General features: G+C 43.3%; 1 protein-coding gene across 4 annotated transcripts; it reads left to right on the top strand.

Moving 5' to 3' along the window:
• Positions 1-100: 100 nt before the first annotated feature.
• On the top strand, positions 101-19086 carry LOC128756373 (uncharacterized). 4 transcript variants are annotated; one of them, XM_053860837.1, is made up of 34 exons: positions 101-197; positions 1106-3084; positions 4641-4702; positions 5132-5260; positions 5837-5968; positions 6295-6426; positions 6524-6951; positions 7043-7182; positions 7374-7502; positions 7595-7681; positions 7779-7801; positions 8661-9094; positions 9178-9212; positions 9296-9445; positions 9570-9701; positions 9785-9823; positions 10184-10306; positions 10538-10664; positions 10762-10932; positions 11017-11051; positions 11460-11624; positions 11704-11838; positions 11915-11953; positions 12083-12220; positions 12418-12512; positions 12594-12617; positions 12689-12887; positions 14346-16997; positions 17093-17186; positions 17245-17364; positions 17566-17757; positions 18010-18129; positions 18206-18327; positions 18403-19086. In XM_053860837.1, exons 2-34 carry the CDS (start codon positions 1288-1290, stop codon positions 18475-18477), a joined length of 8475 nt encoding a protein of 2824 aa, XP_053716812.1. In that variant the 5' UTR covers positions 101-197; positions 1106-1287; the 3' UTR covers positions 18478-19086. The 4 variants fall into 4 exon arrangements, with proteins under 4 accessions (XP_053716812.1, XP_053716815.1, XP_053716814.1 ...); XM_053860839.1 differs by having other exon boundaries at positions 119-197; positions 1277-3084; XM_053860838.1 differs by lacking the exon at positions 101-197 and having other exon boundaries at positions 204-3084.
• The last annotated feature ends 955 nt before the right edge of the window (positions 19087-20041 follow it).

Raw genomic sequence — 20041 nt, 5'->3', positions numbered from 1 at the left:
AATAAAAAAGAAAACATTTTGGGTTTTTTTTACTGCGGTTTTGTGACCTTGTTACTTCAACCGCTTGGTGACGCTGTTGTACATCACCACACTTGTGCGTCACGACGAAGAAGAGTTGGTGTTCCGGTTTCTGAAATCCGTTGTGGTTGCTGTATTTCGATCACTACAATAAAATCAGGGATAAACCGTAACTTAAGGTATGAAAAGCAGAACGAATATCAGAATCCGAATAATAGTAATCCAAAATAACGTTTGAAATGTTCATGTTTGTGACTTGGTGTATCGTGCTAGCTGCGAACGTTGCCACTCACATTACTGATCGATATATATATATCCATCAGTTTTGCCTGTTTCTGAGTATTGTGTGGATATTATCTGAAGTTGTAGTGAAAGAATTCCAAGGTTTTTCGACGTCTGCCTTAATGTGTTGCCGAGCCTCAGCTCAGAGGCTCCCAGAAGCACTGACGCCGTTGGCACCAGAAAATCTACCGGGAATCTAGTGTATTAACATATTAGGTGCATTGCTTGTATGCGCGTTTATTAACCGCAATATATTGTGACTATTTTAAATTTGCAACCAGTTTGATTGTGTTTGTGTGTGCTGTCAATCCCCTGCCCTTTCCTTGTGGCGTAACAATTGCGACCGCATTTGGACGATGATTTTTACCACATTGTACACTACTTTCTGTTTTTTTTCCCGAGTATGTTTTAAAAACATCCCAAATCTGTTGCCTCAATCACATCACCTTGTAAAACGTACTACGAAAATTTTATTAATGATGATCAAGCGCCTCCCAGGCATTCCCTGAAAATACTGCACTCTATTCCACCCTTTGTGAACAAGTAGATATATATTCTGCTTGTTTTTTTTTGTTTTTAAATGTGTATTAATCTGTCAATGCATGCACATTGCAGGCCAGCAAGCACAGTTAACTTTTGCTTTGTCACTGTGTATGTTCTTATTAAATGTCCTCTTGCTTTTGACTTGGGTGTACTCTGTTTCAGGTGAAGGAACTGATTCATAAAGCCCCTGGAGTTGAAATATTGTTGCTCCGCGATGACATGATCCAGACCTCTACATTAATTCATTTTGTTTGACTTGCAGCGGAGTATCCTTTGGAATTTGAGAACACCCCTCGTTGGATGGAAATGGCTTCTGGCTTGATCAGAATGCCGAAAACACGATATGTGTTTTGAACCCCAGTTTGTCAGTTCGGGGCCACTCTTTGTTCCTGGTCTCTTTAACCGCATTGTCTATTATTTTGATCTCCAACAGACTATGACACCATGTCTCAGCCTTTTTACAACCCGTTTCCGAACCAAAGCAGAAATCCTGACGATCAACCGGAGAGACAGTCCCATCCCCAGTTTTCTCAAGTGGGACCTGGATCTAGTCACAGTCATTCCACTGGACTTCCAGTCACTCCTGTTGTTTCTCAAGGATTAGCTCATTCAAGGCAGCCTCAAATGGCAGACTATAGAAATGATGATAATCGAGCTGCATTTCAAGTGGATGGTACAACGTCCAGTCGGAGGAGTGAGTTGTTTCCCTCACATAGTGGGATGTCACAACGCCATTCAGATTATGATCCATCATCTGGATCATTTTATCCTCTAAGTGACCAGGATCCCAGACTTTCTAGACGTAATGAACAAGATCACCATATACCTTCTGCGCTCCAGTATAGACAGTTTGAGTCTCCGGAGCAAGGAGGATATGCTCCTTACCAGGTGGGAAGTCGCCCTAAATTTACTCCTGAGACAGCTGAAAACATTCTTGAGCGGTTTGGGCTGGAGAAGGAGGACATGGAGCAACTCATAACCTTACCTCAAGATCAAATTACTATTGCCAATTTGCCCAACATCATGCGGCAAATACGTACCGAGAAAGACAAGAGAAGCATGGGTGCATATCAGTCAGACTTTTCTTTTGGTGAACCTCCCGGAAGAAGCTATTTTGAGGGGCAGAGAGTACCCGGTCGTGACGGTGTGTATGAGGAAGAAAGACGTCCTTCTCTTCAACCAGTCAGTAAAGTTTTTGACTATGGACACAAAAGCAAATTCGAAGGCATGGGTGAGGACTTTGGGACTGGCGTTCGCAAAGAAAGGGAACCGGATAATCGAACTACGATGGACAGTGTTGAAAGAAGTCCAGCTTCTAAACCTCACGTTGGGAGTCTTCAAGAAGGGCAAAGTTGGATGCAGCCAAAGCAGCTCTCCCAGAATGTCTTTATACCGAGTTCTGTGCCTACAGATCCAAGATATGTCAAATCAGACTCTTCAACTACTGTACATTCAGATGGCCCTCCAACAGCTTCAACACCTGAAATTCCTTTTCTGTCATCACACAACGTTGAACCCAAGAAGTTTGGCATTATTTACAGTGACAGTAAAAACAAAAGCCTGAGGAGTGAGCAGTTGCGCACTACAGGACAAGACTCTCAAGTTAAGACTGAGCCAATCGAGAAGCTGCAGTGGAAACAACATCCTAAAAATCAGCCATCTCAACAAAACCAACAGTCACAGATTTTGCCAGAGCCTCAATTGCAAGTAAAACAGGAGCCAGCACAGCAGAATTGGCAAGAGATGGCACCGCAATCCAAGCTAAATCCGCAAGCCACACTTCACCCTAAACACAGAGAGATGCAGCAACAACAGCCGATTCAAGAGCATTTAAGATTGAATCTGGGAGCGCAGACCCAAGTCAAACATCAACAGCAGAAACACCCAATGGCTCAACAGCAACCAGTGGCTCAGCAGCACATGCATCAGACGCAGATTGGGGCACAGGCATGGCCATCCTATTTTCCTGCACCAAGTCCACATCAACAAATTCCCGGAACTATTCCGAGCCTCTTCAGTCTGGTGCCATCACAATTTGTTGCCACTTCCGCTGCTCCTACCCCTCCAGTTGTTGCAGCACAGCTTGGGCTGCTTGAGAAGTCTAAGATGAGTATCCCCACAATGAAAGGTGACTCCGAACGTTTGGCCACGGTTGCCACGATGAAGGACTTCTCTACTTCCTCACCTGCGTCATTTCCTCACACATGCGCTCTGTGTAACAAAGAATGCACATCAATGTCGGTGAGTAAAATCTTATGTCTTCATATTAGATCTCTTGGTTAGTCTCCAATGTGTTTGTCAAGTCTAGCCATTTTTCGAAGTGTTTGGTGCCTTTTCTTTTGAATGCACTTACAGTCGTTGTTTTCCAACTGACGCCGACATCTCTCGACTTGGAGATTCTCCAGGACCAACCACCACCTGACATTTGCGTTCACAGGACACACCAAAGAATGGTCTTAAGTTGGCAGGATCATATACATGTAACATCCGAGTTACGACCTGCTCGACTTACGTCCACCCGTACTTACGACCACGCCAGCAGATGCTTGTTTTTTTATTTTTATTCAATGTCTGACCCCGCAGCATGTAGCAGCCCGGCAACACGTACAATAGTTAGAATGGCATTCGACTTGCGTCCAATCTGACTTGCGACCGGTTGGTCGGAACCGATCCCGGTCGTAAGATGCTATTTTTTTATAAGTTAGAATGTGTGTATTGAACAAGCAATACCCAGAAGATGGAGGCTGCCCTGAAGTGTCAAGCGGGGCTGTGGAGTCTAATTTCTCCACCAATATCCAACACCAAGCAGTGTTGGGAATGGGAACACTAGTTTGCAGGTTGTGATATTTCCAGTGGCTTTGGCCCAAATGCAGAGAATTTGCTTCCTGGCTCAGATGACCATCCACCAGCTCTACACCATCAATGGGATTTCACCGTGACACTGGTTTGCTGCGACTCCCGACCTTCACCCCTCCTTCGTCATCCAGAATTTTGTTCCTGCTCCATCATCTGGGATCTATCCTCTGGCCCTCAGCGCTGGGTTACATTCCCCACGTTTTTTTCACCCATCCAGCTTCAGTTCTGCCACTCCCTGTGTTCCCATCTATCCCCAGGCTTCAGTTTCCAAAGACTCGCCAAGTCGCCAAGTTCGCGACACTGTAGTGATGATCATCGCTGTTAGTCAATCGAACAGGACTCTGATGAGTATTTTCTTTTTAAATCTTGTTTGCATCAATGGTAAGTCATTTGCTGAGGCGATACAGAGGGGATGCAAATAGTTTGCTGTGCTTTTGTGTTTTGAGCTTGAATTCCTCCGATCCTGGATTTTTGTCCTTGCTGTTTCCCCTCGGTTTATCTGATCTCCATCTCAGGTTTATGGTCTTCCAGAACCGCAAGTCAGTAATGGCCTTCTTTAAGGACTAGCGGTTGTGGAAATCCCACCTGTCGGCTCCATTGGCACAGTGCATCATTTGGCTGGCTACCTGTGAGATGTTACCCAGACCTTTCACCACCATCGGCCTGCCCTGAACGACGGTCCTTATGAAGATTTTTCTACTAAAAAGATGCGTCAGGCTTGGATGTCCCTGACTGGGCCTGACTAAGCGACACCGTGTCACAGGAATCTGCTGACTTGTTTTGTGACACATTCATTTTAGTCATTAAAACCTTAAATTCTTCCTTTCCTAATAACTATGGTCATCATTGTCATATGATTATATTTTTGTCTCCCTCAGTTATGTATGAGTTTGTGATGCGGTCCACATTTTAAAAACATTTTACTCTCTTTTTTCCAACAGGAGTGGATTTCCCATCAGCAGAGCAGTGCACATATTTCAAAATACAAAAATCCTAGCAAACGGTAAGTTTTTTTCTTCTTTTTTCATTTCCAAGCTATTTTTATAATATCTATTCACAGTCAACCAACTGACATAGCTACCCGCAAATTATAATCTTACCACTGATATGGCACCATGACAATTGTCATTAACAAGAAATTCTTTCTGCCAATAGGTGTTAGCTGTTAATAAACACTGGCCATACTTACACATTACATCCATTGTTGAGGAGTCACATTTCAGCAGGATTCCAATGAATATCATTCCAGTCTGCAAAACTGAAAGTAGCCCCTGTGATAGCCATTAGATGTAGTCACCATATTTTGTCACACACCAATAGGAAGAACTGTTTCTTATGACAACCTGCTTGGAAAGGAAGTGCTTTTTATTTACCAGGATTGTATATTTTGACATCATTATTTCATTATTTGTTGTATTTGTCACCTTCTCAGTGATGCGTCTAAAGATGTCAAGCCTCCATCATCTGGGAAGCAAACCAGGCAGAGTAGATGGGAGCAGTGTTCCCCTCAAAGGAAAAGAAGCCGTTCTCCATCAACAAAAAGTTCTGATCGGTCTTCCAGGTATATAACCACTGATGTGAAGATGTTCTTCATCTTTCATTGTAAAAAGCCTGAAAATGAAAAAAATGTAATCTAACCTTGGAATGTTAAAGTACACTGATATTTCAACTGGGCAAACAGACTGGCTGTTGATGCCCTAGGAACCTTGCTCACTAGGGACTCTGTCTTGGGTCTAAAGTCTGTTTAGCACAGTCCAATGTTTGCACACTAACAGCTTTGGCCCCTGACTTGAGTCCCTCTGGTGAGGTGGATTTAGTCACATGACGCACCAGCTAATGTGATCGGTCAATGCTAATGTCGGTAACTGACGCCTACTTCTTTTGGTGTAGACTAAGTTGAGACCTGTGTATACTGCCTCAGCCCGCCAAAAAAAATGGGACACCTAACACCATTTAAGGTCTTTGGTCCATAGTAGCTCATAATGGTCGATCGCTGTGGACCATATGAGAAAGATGGTGAATGACCATACCAATAGAAGAACTGTTTCTTATGACATCCTGCTTGGAAAGGAAGTATTATTAAGTAGTTTATATTTTGTCATTATTTCATTATTTGTTGTATTTGTCACCTTCTCAGTGATGCGTCTAAAGATGTCAAGCCTCCACCATCTGGCAAGCAAACCAGTCAGAGTAGATGGGAGCGGTCTTCCCCTCAAAGGAGAAGAAGAAGCCGTTCTCCATCAACAAAAAGCTGTGATCGGTCTACCAGGTATATAACCACTGAAGATGTTCTTCATCTTTCATTGTCAAAAGCCTGAAAATAAAAAGAAAATGTAATTTAATATTGAAATGTTAAAGTACGCTGATCTTTCAACCGGGCAAACAGACCCACTATTGACACCATTTGTTCGGGTCTTAGGTCCATAGTAGCTCATAGTGATCGATCACTGTGGACCATATGAGAGAGATGGTGAATGACCACACCAATAGGAAGAACTGTTTCTTATGACATCCTGCTTGGAACGGAAGTGATTTTTTTTTTCACCAAGATTTGATATTTTGACATGTTATTTGTTGTGTTTATCACCTTCTCAGTGATGCGTCTAGAGATGTCAAGCCTCCACCCTCTGGCAAGCAAACCAGTCAGAGTAGATGGGAGCGGTCTTCCCCTCAAAGGAGAAGAAGAAGCCGTTCTCCGTCAACAAACAGCTCTGATTGGTCTTCCAGGTATATAACCACTGATGTGAAGATGTTCTTCATCTTTCATTGTCAAAAGCCTGAAAATGAAAAAAAAAAAATGTATTCAACATTGAAATGTTTTCAGGTCCAGATCCTCTTCTTGGTCGTCTCGTTCCCGCAGCTCTCACTCAAGGGGACGTTCTTCATCATACAAACGTCGGGACAGGAGATCCTCATCAGACCACCGGCGGGACAGACGGTCGACACCAGACAGACGCAGGGACAGGCGATTCTCACCAAAGCGTAGCAAAGAAAGACGTTATTCACCCAGAAGAAGCAGGGACAGAAAGTCCTCTCCGAGAAGAAGCCGTGAGAAGCGGTCATCACCAAGGAAAAGTGTAGAAAGGTCTTCATATTCACACCGTAAGGAATCTCGACGGAGAAGTCGTGACAGACGATCTTCATCAAAAAGTAGAGCTGAATCAGGAAGAAGCTATGATAAAAGATCATCTTCTCATGAGAACATGGCTGACAGTGCAGAAAGCTTGGTGAAGAAGCTGCTTGAGAAATCAGGTTTGAGACACGATTAAGATGCTCCTGGATTACTACAATCTTGTGAGTGATCGTTTCTTTTGCTAAATGATTGCTTTTCTTTTTCCAATAGGCCATTCGATTTCAAATGAGTCAAACCTAGATGCTGCTGTTAAATCTCTGGCTCCAGTCTTGCTGGCTGAAATGGAAAAAATGAAGTCTGCCTCTGCTACAAAAGGGAGTTCTTCTGCAGCCTCCTCTTCACGAGCAGAGGTAACCAAATGTGTTTTTATCTTTATAGTTCATTTATTAGATTTTGAATATTTTACCGTTAATATTTGAATATATACATAAAGTCATCAATATCTTTTAGTTCAGATAATTTGCAGATAAATTGACAAAGAACTGGAGCGATGTTGGACCGTTATAAACTTGTTGAGAGAATTTATTGTGCATTTTGACAGGAAACGCTGTCTTCAGCAGAAGTGACACTAAAGGGAGTTCAAAGGTGTGACTCTTATGATGATGTGATGTCAGTCCTGCAGCAGTTTGGAAAAGTGAAATCCCTTGTTCTGCACCGTCTTAGACATGAGGTATGTTCGTACAATTGACTTGGTTCTTCCTGGACTGGGTTGTAATTTTGTGTGAATCCCTGAGACTGAAACAATTGTCCTTTCACGTATAGGCGGCTGTTTCTTTTGACATGGTGGACATCAGTGAGCTGCAAGATGAGAAGCTTCTCAAGACACTGAATTTTCCATTCACTGTTAAGGTAATTTGCTTTTATGTATTTTCATTGTCTTGACAACAGTCACTGTTTTACTTCTGCAAGAGTTTTAACCAGACCTTCTTTTCTGATTGTTCTGTAGGAGATAATTCCCAATAAGCCTGCGTAAGTCGTCTTTATTTGATTTGTTGATTTGGATTCTAAATTAATGTGTGATGTTGTGTGTCCTCACCCATGCACGGTTGCTAAACAAGGGAAGGATAGCCAGTGGGTGTTTAGAATAGCAGTGCTCATACATACAACGGTCACGGACACAGATCAAAGGTTCAGTAATGGTGCAGTTTGACACTAATATAAACATACAGTGTTCTCGCCAAATAGTCGAGAAATACAAGGAATATAGGAAGGAAAGAAGGGGTTCTGCTTCTGAGAAGTGGATGGTTGGAAGTCTCTGAACAAAACGTGGCACATGTAGTTCCTACTACGTACGACCAAGAACCCTCTTCCCCTCAAACCTGTCCTTGCTTCTCTTTGAGAACTTGAAAGTTTTGTGACCATTTGCAGAATTCAGTCACTCCAATAGTTTGAAGAACGCCAAGGGCTCTGTGCCATTTCTGAGAAGCCAGTATTGGTGCCCATATTAGTGTTTAGTCCTAAGTCTCTTAGTTAAACTTGCTCTGCATCTTGTGATGGACTGATGTGGCTTCATGAAACAGTGGCATAATTTAAGAATGATCGGTGCTGCTCTTGGTATTCATTGAAATCGTTGCTTAATGCAACGATTTCAGAGAAGAAAGCGCCATCTTTTGGGCTCTGAAAGTTTCCTGAACCCTCATCAGACCATCACCTGCTTTATGTTGTTCTGGCACATGAAGCAGATCAAGAAACTCCCAAGTTGTGGTCTTTTTTTTTTAAAACCAACATCACAAAAGTAGACAAGGAAGGAAGAATATGTTATTAGGCCACCACTGACTACTACATCTGGTGAGTTGCATCGTGATAAGAGTTGTCATTGTCTCCACAGGAGCGCATCAAAGAAAGTCCCAAGCAATCCTAAAACAGATGCCAAGCCTGATAAATCGTCTGCAGCTTCCACTAGCGTTTCACCCTCTGAAAAGAACACATCTTTGACCGAGGATGCTTTAAAAACGACACAAGTCGAGGAAAGAAAGAAGCCCACAAGTCTGTGCACTGTACCAACGGCACAGGGTGAGTTTGCTACGCCGTCTGCTAGTGATTCAGCGGTTGATGAAAGCAAAAGGAAGAATACTCGCATGTCACCGTTGGTTCCCACGAAGTCACAAACCTCCAAGACTGAAGCTGCTGTTATCAGCGAGCCACCAGCGCTTGAACGAGAAGACACCTCTTCTGGATCCTGGCAGACACAATCGTCATCTGTGGATCACACGCTAACAATAGGAGAGCAGATCGCCGAGCATTTATTTCCTCATGACATAGGTATCAATTTTAAGTGCTTTTTTGTGTCTCTGATGTGTTTATCAATTGCCACTGAAACTCTTCTTTTTTTTTTGTTTGTGCAGATTGCAACAAAGCGATTGCTGGCACAGAACAAAAAGTATGTCAATCCAAATCATGTTCACATGTTCTGCGAATGAAAGCTAATCTGTCTTGGTCTCTCTCTCTCTCTTATTCCTCTAGTTTATGGAATTCGGCCAGAAGCAGTTGTTGATGACAAACCTTCCTGTGTTTCGAAACAACTACAGCGAGAATGACCTGGCCAACCTTCTAAAGCCGTATGGATATCACCATGTTGAGGACAGCATGTATGTGATTCCCCAGGCACAGTTGGTGAGCCTTTGCACTGTCTTTTGTATTTTCCGCCGAAATAATTGTGAATTCATTATCATAGTTATTTTGCTGTCGATTCAAAGGAAATGAATTGTTGATTCATTCTCCCTAATTTCTCTTCCAGGCCTTTGTCAACATGCCAACAGTGAGAAGTGCGTGTGATGTTGTAAAGGCAGCAAAGACCCTCTCCCTTCGACTTTCTCAAAAGAGATGTATTCGCCTGTATGTCTTGAGTAAATCCATTGATTTCACAAAGGTATGGTTTTGTTTGTTTTTAGGTTGTTTGTTTTTACATTAAGTGCTTTTGGTACATCTGATTAACTATTGTTTGTTTTACAGTTTGGGTTTTATAAAGCATTGATGAAGATGATACGTGTTGTGAGTCCACTAATATACATATATACACAAACATGTTTGTTTTTGTACTATCTTTGTGAGGACATTTTGATTGCCATAATGCTTTCCAGAGCCTCTCACCCTAAATCTAACCATCCAAAACAAACTGCAAATCTTAACCAGGACTGTGCTCCAAACTTAAACTTAGTTATCATGACCCAGTTATTTTTAAGTCTTCATTCTCAACTTGAGCCTTAACCTCATGGGATCCAGCCATTCCCCACAATGTCATATGGTCCTTACAAGGATAGTGTTTTGTCAAGAAAAAAAAAAACACACACACACTTTTTGGTGATCGATATCTTATTATGCTCTTCTGTCTTTTTGTGTGACATGATCCAGTTTGCGACTGATGGGTCCAAGATTATTCTCATCAAAAATATCGCACCAAATCAAGCTGAAGCTCTCAGAGATGCTTTGAGGCGTATTGGCTGCATTGAAAACTACCTGCCTCTTCTCAACAAGGTACAAATCTCGAGGTTGTTGTTTTTCGCTTCTAAATGCTGGCTATACTGTCATTTTACAAAATTATTATTGGAGATATACAGTTACAGAATTCACCCATAACATAGCTGACCGAACAAGACTGTCGTACTGTGTTACAGCAACATTTAAATCACAAACTGGCATTGTTTTCATTAAAATGGGCAACATTTGCTCAAGTTATGTAATTTCCTGCTGCATTGTATTTTTCAGGCGTACATTGAATTTAAGTCCAGTCGTGATGTGGATCGCCTTGGAGTTTGGATCAGCCTCCAAAAACGACCTACTTCCTATGAAGTGTATCGACTTAACATCCCCACCAGCGTCTGCACTGCACTGCGTGAGTCCATTGAAACGATGCAACGATCCCAGCAATTCAGTAACTGGATGGCTGTGATTCTCGTGAATCATGCATGTGTTTGTCTTTTTCTTCCCAGCTCCACGGTTTGCTGGAAAGGTTCTTCCGCTTGACAGTATGGTGCATCAGGGAGCCACCTTTCCACAAATGAGCAAGGATGTTCCAGAGGGTTCTGTTTCGCCCTTTTGGCTGACACTGTCAAATAAGCCTTTTCTGTTCCCAACCATGTCCCCTTGGTTCTTCATTCCAGGTACAGTTGAAATTGTTAAACGTGTGATTCTAGCAACTGTGCAGTTATATTAAACTATTTATGGTTGTTGATGTTTAACCCTAGATCATCTGACGATCACACAACATGATGACATTGAGGTAAGATATGTTTTTAATTTTTTTTGTTTTCTCTATAGTAACATTCAGGTGCAATTTATTGGCATTGATGACATTTGTCATTCATATATTAAATTAATCCAATGTTGTCCATGAACAACCTTACATTGAAATGTCATTTCTACATGACAGAGACCTGAAACATCAGCTATCACAAAACAAGATTGATTGAGAAATGTTCAAACGAAAATAAAATTGGATATCTGGATCTGGCTCCCGACAACTTCAGTGTTATTGTTTTTATTTGTATCTTCTTCTTTTTATGTTTTTCTATGAGTATTTTTGTGTCATTTTGTTACATCCCTAGCCTAGCAGTCATGATGTAGTGGCTGATCATAAGAAAGGATAAACCAGGATAATGCTGATTTCAATTGTTGCTTTTCTTCTCAGAAGGCCAAGAGTTGCGGAGCAAAGTCTCCAACCATCATGTTCACTGGCTTGCCGCAGGGACCGTATATACAGGAGACCATCGCCAGCCAGTTCTGGCCTTATTTGTCAGAGCATTCGCTTCAGTCCCTCTACTACAACGTCATTGTCCTTCCACTTCAGAGAAGGGTACCAATGGGATTCCCATCATGACACCTAATCTAATATGTGAAATGGCAACTAACATATTCCTTCCATCTTCACGCAGGCATTTGTTTATTTTGATACCTGGGACATGTGTTGCAACTTTGCCCGCGACCATCTGAAAAATCCTGTATCTGTAAAGGGCCATGAGCTTTGTGCCCATTTTGTCTTGGCGCCCATGACCGTGGAACGCAGTGAGGTAAGTAAGGGCTGTTCTCTCTAATGGCAGACATGACATCTCACATTTTTAAATGACATCACTGGTCTTTACACAGGAGAAGATGTACACCTCTATGATGAAACTTTGCAACGCCGTGAGTATCTGCTCTGACTCTTTTAGTTGATCCTGTTGCGAGCTTCCCTCAAGAAAATGAAGCTGTTCTCTCACTGTGTTAGTGATTTATTGTCATTTGTGGCCATTTAACGTGTTTATATTTGTTTAGCCTTTTACAGAGCCAGAGACTCTGACCGAGCGATTGCTCATTGTAGAGACAGAATGCAGTGGAGAGCACATTCAGCTGGTCATCGAGATGGCAGCTGCGTTTGGGACTGTTGTCAACTTCCTGCCACTTGCCAACAGGGTAAGCAAAATAAAAAAATAAAAGGCAAAATTATAACCAGGCAATTGTTCACTTCTGACAGAAACCTTTCTTGACATAAGAATGGCAGCTTAGAGGCATGACTCTCTGCATTCTCTTCAACCTGGTCCCCTTGACGCGCATCACTTCAAATCTGAATTCACTTTGTTTTCTTATCGTAGTTTGTTGTTGTTGTTTAGATCTGTATTGAGATGACTGATTCCAACGGTGTGACTGAAGTCCTGAATAAATGGAAAACATTCTCACAAGGCTCTACAAAGTACCGACAGTTCATGTAAGACTCTCGAACTGAAGCTTCCATTGCAGTTCATTTTGCTCCTTCATCTAAAGCAACATTTCATGCTCTTGTCCGCAGGAGTCGTATTCAGCGTTTTGAGGAGTAAGTCTGACTTTTTATGCTCTTTTATCATGTTTCTGATACTAACTACTCATTTTTCCATTTTTGATCAGCTTGTGTAGCCTGAAGCAGCGTCTGAGTGATAAAAAGAATATAAAGCTTAAAGTTGGAAAAGCCGCCTCACTGGTCGCAGCTGGTGCCTCTGTTCAGCAGTCGAACCGTCCCCCATCTGAAAGTGCTGAAGACCACACTGTTAGCTTGAAGGCTGAAGGCAGCAGGTTGGAGACTTCTGCCACAACCATTGATTCCAAGGTAATCATTTACTCCTTCATAATACTGAGTGAGCACCGGTGGGATGGAAGCACCAGATACAGTCAAGCAGTATGTGCTGTTGATGGATACATATAAACAAGACAACTTGCTGGTGGGCAGGTGGGACTCCTCAATGGTCAACTCAATACTTGTCAATGTCCAGGATAAAGAAGTGTATTCCTGAGGAATGTTCACCGTTATGAAGAGCAATTTATTTTCCATTTTATTTACATGTATTTCTCATTATATACCATTATTGTGTTAGTCTTTTGTCACAGCATGAACCCTGTGGCTTAACACAGCGTTTTTCAACGGGGGTAAATGATTCAATTTCATTTGTCCGTAGATAGAGTTGGGCGTTACGATGACATTAAATCATGACAATTAGAACGTGTTGACCAGCAACCAATCTGAGGAGATCACGTGGATTCGTAGACATTATTTCTATGCACTCTACTGTAGAGCTACAATGTGTGTTGATGCGCTGATCTGTCCATCAGTCAAAGCAGCGCTGCTGTGGTCTGCACCGCAAAGCTAACGGCTAACGTGACGTCTCACTTCAAACTTTATTGATACTCGTAAAAGTTAGCAAAAAACTAAATGCACAACAAAATAAATGTGCTCCAAAATGTGAAGTGAGAAAAAATAATATGAAGCAAGTTCAGTCCAAGAATGCTAAGGATTTGTCTAGAAACTCAAAAGTACAATAAAAGAGAAGTGATAAAATTGAAACAGTTATTTAAAGTAAATATAGAAATAAATCATGATATATTTTGCCATATTGCCCACCTCTACTGGACACATTTGAAAGAAATACATTTTCTGCAATTTGCTTCTGCAAATAGCCTGGCAAAATAACAACTGAATGTCAGTAGCTGCAGGTTTTCAAAAATGAATAGGGATTTTCTATAGGACTTTAAGCACAACTGTGCTTTGGCCGAGGTGCCTTTGGTGGTGTGCCGTGAACCATGGGTGCCGTGGCTTGAAAAGTGTTGAAAAATACTGGCTTAACATATGATGAGGTGAATATGTGGACTTTTAGGGGCAAATGAGCCATGACCATGAGTATTGAACACCAAGATATTGAGCGCTGTTGAGATTTCATTGGTCTAATGTGCCAAGTCCAACTGTTAACTGGAGCAGAGATGCTGTCCATTCAGTCTCGATGCTGGACCCCATTTCAAAAAATTGTTCAGCTGTGATTTTATGTGTGGCTCCGAGTACAGTTTTCTGGTCGATCACTGAATTTTGAAAAGCATGACCTGCCGATACAGATTAAATTCTTTTTTTTTCATAGCCGTTGGAATACGCCTACTGTATTTGAAACTTGTTTGATTAAAAAACAATAGTGGTTAATACAGCACTGACGTCTGCCAGTGCGGATATTTCCAGGACACAAAAAGGAAAAGGAACATTTCAGTAAACCTTTGTGTTAATTGAATGCTGTCTTTGATGCAGGTTTCAAAAGATCCCGCAGAACACAAAGGAGAAGAAAGGCGTGACAGTGTTGAGTGTCTCAACTTGGACGGGTTTGTGACAGTCGACGAATTCTGTTATTCAGATTCCACAATCACACAGCTGACTGAGAAGAGAGCCAGGGTTAGAGAAAAACAGACTCAGTCATCCTCAAGTTCGACAAAAGATTCAAGGACCTCCAGATCCAGGATCAGCAGAAGCTCGGATACTCCGACAAACAAATCTCCGAAAAGATCCCCAAAGAAGAGTATCACTGAGAAAAGAGTGACACAGGATGAAAGGTCGGGGGAAGAAGAAGTAATGTATGAGATTCTTGATGAATTTAAAGCGCAAGACGACTCCGCTGTCCAAGCTGAACCTTTAGAGGAGGAGGACAAACAAAACGGTGAAGATCAGGTTTCCACAAACCAAACAAGCAAGGATGCAGTTGAAGAAACTTCCGTTGTGACTGAGCACAACCAAACCTGCAATGATGCAGTTGAAGAAACTTCCGTTGTGGCTGAGCAAAACCAAACAAGCAATGATGCAGTTGAAGAAACATCTGTTGTGACTGAGCAAAACCAAACCTGCAATGATGCAGTTGAAGGAACCGCTGTTGTGACTGAGCACAACCAAACAAGCAATGATGCAGTTGAAGAAACTTCCGTTGTGACTGAGCAGCCGACACCGGCAGATGATAAAACTGCAGAACATCATGCCACCAATGACGAGAAAGAACTTGGTGAAGCTACAGACGCAAAGAGTGATGTGAGAAACAAGAGACCACATGATGATGAGGAAGTGGATGAGGTGGCCCCTCAATGCAAAAAGACTTTAACAGAAAAGGTTGGAGATAGTGGAGCATATGACCAACCTAATGTGGAAGCAGCGACGACTTCCAGTGCTTCAGATTCCACTCAGGAGATGGCAGTCAAAGATGACACACCGCTTGTCACGCGGTCTGGAAGGGGGCGGGCGAGAGGAAGGGGGAGAGGTCGGGGACGCGGACGAGGGAGAGGAAGACCTTCGAAGAAAGTGTCTTTAAGTGAAAGTCCTGTAGATATTCAGTCCACCGAGAATAGTTCACCAACAGAGACTCCGGACTTCACTGATGCGGAAGTCCCTGAAAACGCTTCAGCGAGTGAGAACATTCCTACATCACAGAGTGAGAATGTGTCACTGGAGCATGCTAACAAGGATGTAAGTCAGAGTGCGGAAGATGAGGCTGGAGAGAGCCCAGCGCCTGCAAAGCCTGGAAGGAAAAGAGGAAGACCGAAGAGAGGGAAGGCGCCGCAGAAAAAAGCCACGTCTCCACAGATGGATAAAGACCCAGCAGATGATAAAGAAGTGTTTCAGGAGAGCGAATCTGTTGCAGGTGGCATGGTTGAAGCAGAAGGCTCCAGTTGCACAATTCACCTTAGTACTGCGGTGGATTCAGATCGAGTTGAAGAAACACTGATCCCAGAGCTGTCTGTGGATGGAGATGGTGAATCGGAGAACGCAAAAGCAGGTGCCAGCAGCAAGATGATGGATTGCAGTGAGGAGCAAGTTGTAAACACAGAAGAAGCTGCATCCACTGGCATTGACCTGGGAGTCAGTGCTGAAAGCTCTGCTCCAGATGAAGCTGATTTGTCTGACACACTGGAACAAAAGCCTCCAACAGATGTTGCGGCTCCCTCAGCCTCAACAGAAACCGAGGAGCAAGTGGAACCATCAAGCACCCAAGAAGAGCTGACCTCTGTCAGCCTTCTTGAAATGGAAGAACCCCACACTTCTTATGAGAAAATCACTAACTTGGATGGAATTATAGCTCCTGGTTTCCTCAGTGACATTGGAGTTGGAGAGCCCCTGGACAAGATGGCTGCCCCGTTCTCACTGGATGAGTTGATGTTACTGAGTATTCCTGAAGGAGTGGCTGCAGATACCACCACAGCTGTGAGCGACATCTCTCCAACATCGTCTTCTGCTGTAAAGGAAGAGGCTCCTGAAGTTACAGAAGGACCAATGGATGAGACTGCTGTTGAAGTTTCTCAAGAAGATCAAGGCTCAGGTCAAGTTGAGAATGCCGTCTCTCCTGTGACTGCACAGAACAACTCCTCTGCCACTGATGCTTTGGAGGAGTCCGCTGATGTCTGTTCTTCAGACAAGACGGGTTCAATAGTTCCTGTTGAAGAAGAGGCCACCGTAGCTGCTGCGGCCGAACAGAACTCGACTGTTACCCTGGATGAACTGAGTGCAGGTGCTCTGCAAGATGAGGCTGCTCAGCATGACAAGGAGCCGAGTGCTCTGGACAACTTGGATGAAGTGAGTGAGGAGGAGGGTTTTGGCGATGACACGGCCGAAGAGAAATTGAGTACAAAGCACCCGACAGACAAGGATGAAGTGGTGACTACAAAGAAAGGGAAGAAGACAAAGGCCAAACAAAGCATCCGGTGCAGCAGCAGAGTAAGGAAGCGCGTGGAGATGGAGATAAATCCGAGTGAGTTGGTGACCCTCGATGAAGTGGTGGCAGATGATGAGGGTGACGTGGGAGAGAAGCTCCTAGAGCTGGTCACACTGGATGAAATCACAGATGATCCAGCGCCAGATAGGTCCGGCCAGGAAAACCAGGATGACAGAGGCGTCGTGGAGTCAGTGGAATCTCTGAATCTGAAGGTAACTGTAAATAACAGTGGCGAGAGCTACGGACAAGTAGAGTTGTAGATGGCTGCACGTGCATCGGATGTTCATGACTGTGTTGTCTCCTTCAGCATGGTGTGACTTCAGCTGACGTCTGCGAGGATGCAGAGCACGAGTCAGACAACCAAGAAGCCCAATCCTCTCAACATGAACTCGATGAAAAAGGTTGGCATGATGCATTTCAGTGGAATTACCTTATGGTGATGTTGTGTGTCCTCGATAGAAGATATCGAGGGCTTTGTAACTGTGGATGAGGTGGTGGCCGAGGAGGAGGAACTGGAGGAACATGTGAAAAAACCTCAAAGAAGAGGTCGACCTCGGAAAAAAAGACAACAAGCGCCTGGTAACTATAACATGAGGACACGTGTGGGTGTGTGGGTGTGTGTGTGTGTGTGTGTGTGTGTGTGTGTGTGTGTGTGTGTGTGTGCGTGTGCGTGTGCGTGTGCGTGTGCGTGTGCGTGTGCGTGTGCGTGTGCGTGTGCGTGTGCGTGCGTGCGCGTGCCAAAGTCAGTATGGAGATGTGTCTAACACCCTGCGTGCTCAGCCAAGGGGAAGGGATCGGACCTGGAACAGGAGGAGAGCCAAGAGGAGGATGTTACAGCGTCACTGGTCGGTAACCAGGCCACATTAGTGGGCGACGGTGAGCCTGAGGTTCCGGTGCAGGCTGAAGATCTTGGCAGCGCTGCTGTGCTGGAGCCGGAGCCGCATGGACCCGACAGCCGAGAGAGCAGTCGAGGTGAGGTTTTTTTTGTGGTGGGGTTAATATTGTCGCTGTCATGTTAATCCCTCTTCTTCATCTGTCTCCACATTATTATTCACCAGGACTCTTAATGGGAGTATAATCTCATAGTAATTGGTATTTAGTGCAGCATTTTAGTTCCCTTCTGCCGGATGTATTTTCCTCTGAGAGGTTTGTGGTTGAGGTCAGGGGTCAGCCACACTCTGGCACCAGGTTCCTTAGAGCTCCATCTTCCTCTTCTCTCTGCAGTGACACGGAAGCGGCAGGGCGACTCTGTTGGACCTGAAGTGAAGCGGTCCCGCTCCGAGTCACCACCTCCTCCACCTGCAGATTTTCAACTTCCACCATTTGTACCCAACAACCCTCTCGGTGAGAATATTTCGACTCACTGACATCACGCGTGGGGTAGATGGCTTGTTCATGACATTCCTTATTGTAACGCCAGGTCTGGAGTTTGTCGTCCCTAAATCTGGATTTTTCTGTAATCTCTGCTCCACTTTCTACGTGAGTGAAAGCTCAGCCAAGGAGGTCCACTGCAGCAGCCAGGGTCACTACAACAACCTGCAGGTACACAGAGACACACTCAGAAGACAGTAGAAAATGAGCCCTCACACTGATCGTAAACTGTGTTGTTTATTTCAGAAATACTATGAGAAGCGTCAACAGAAACAGCCCAGCGCATCGACCGAGAGTTCACAGGAGACTTTGTCCGAGTGACTCTAACTTTAGTTTGTTTTGGAGCGACTCCTCATGTTTGATCCTTCCTGCTCATGATTTGGATACTTGATCATCTCACAGTCAAGAAAAATGAGTTTCCTTGTTTTGCTACAGGAGCAGGTTTTATTTAGAACGGCTGATGGTGGCTGCACTCAAAGACCTTTAAAGTGACTAAACTTTGGAGTCAAGTATTTCCTTCCTCAAGAGCCTGTGTAAAATAAATGTAGATGTATTTCATCCGTTCTGATGTTTGTTTAACTCTTTTTATGGGAACGTTAAGCATATGTTTTCGATAAAGGTTACAATACATAGTGTTACGGGTCTTTATTATTTTTCTTTCTCAATCGTGTTGTGACAAATTTAGTATTGAGGAGCTTCCTCTCTTTTTCATGAATAAACATCTTACTGCAGCACCAGTATATTCCACTCATTATTATCATCATATTACTGCTATCGAGATAGTTCACTTCTACTTCCACTTGTTTCTTACAAGAACATGTTTTATTACGACTTTGACTTGACTTAACGTGCCACTATTTCTCATTGTTTTAAACATGTTTTCTTCTTCATAAACCTGTTAGTTCCATTCATCTCTGTCATCACAAGACCTCTGGGTTTTGTGCTGTTGCCTTGTAGAGGTTAATTCAACATCACTATATAAAAATGTTATAGCTGCATTAGTGCATGTACTGTGGTATAGAGTTCAGAGGTACTGTGTCCTCAAATTAAAGGCATTTTACATTGAGTAAATATGAAATATCAAACTATGAAGGTTATGTAATGTCCTGTTTATCGACCAAATATCTTCTTGGTGCAAACCAAAGAGATCCTCACACACACACCGTGGTTACCTGTCTGATGCTGCATGTTGGAGGAGCCGTAGTGGTGGGTCGGGGTGGTCGAGGAATGCGTCTCACAAGAACTCAAGTACACGTTACATTACCAAAACTGAATCTGGGCCGAACTGACCAGAGTGTCCCTCTGATCAAGGGAGAAAGACAGAATAAAAGATTGTGCTTTTCAGGGCTGGTGTTCTGCATCAAGGGTCTATCTGCGTGTCAAAAAAATCCAGCATTTGGATTTTTCAGTGAATGACTCTAGAATTTTCCCCGTCTCCTGCTGCTGCACTGATGTCTGAACTATAAATAGTGGAAACCTGAGCTCTGCTGCGTCATTGAATGAGACTCATAATCCGCCCAGTGGAGTGATTTATTTTACTGATTTATGAATATACAGCACGGCATTATCTTATCCACAAAGTGAAAGTGCCACACTTGTGACAGTTGTGCAGGCGGTTGTTAGTGACCCTTGTTTCCCTCTGCATACTGCCTGTACGGCCGAAGCTTTGGTCGGATGTTCAACCAACCTCCAGTCACATGAGTCAGATTAAACTCCACATTAAGGAGTTGGTCGGCTTGTGAAGCTGGAATGTACAACTTTATATATCATTCATTATATATCACTTTTTCATTTGACTATTTCTTGACTCTAGTTTTATCTTGTGATTCACTGTATTATGACCTGAAATACATGTGTTACAGTGATAGTAGTTAAACACAGGTTT

The sequence above is a fragment of the Synchiropus splendidus genome, chromosome 3, assembly GCF_027744825.2.
Source record: "Synchiropus splendidus isolate RoL2022-P1 chromosome 3, RoL_Sspl_1.0, whole genome shotgun sequence".
In the NCBI taxonomy this organism is placed as follows: Eukaryota; Metazoa; Chordata; class Actinopteri; order Syngnathiformes; family Callionymidae; genus Synchiropus; species Synchiropus splendidus.
Note: the sequence above shows the minus strand (reverse complement) of the source record. Positions and strands in the feature narration are given on the sequence as shown.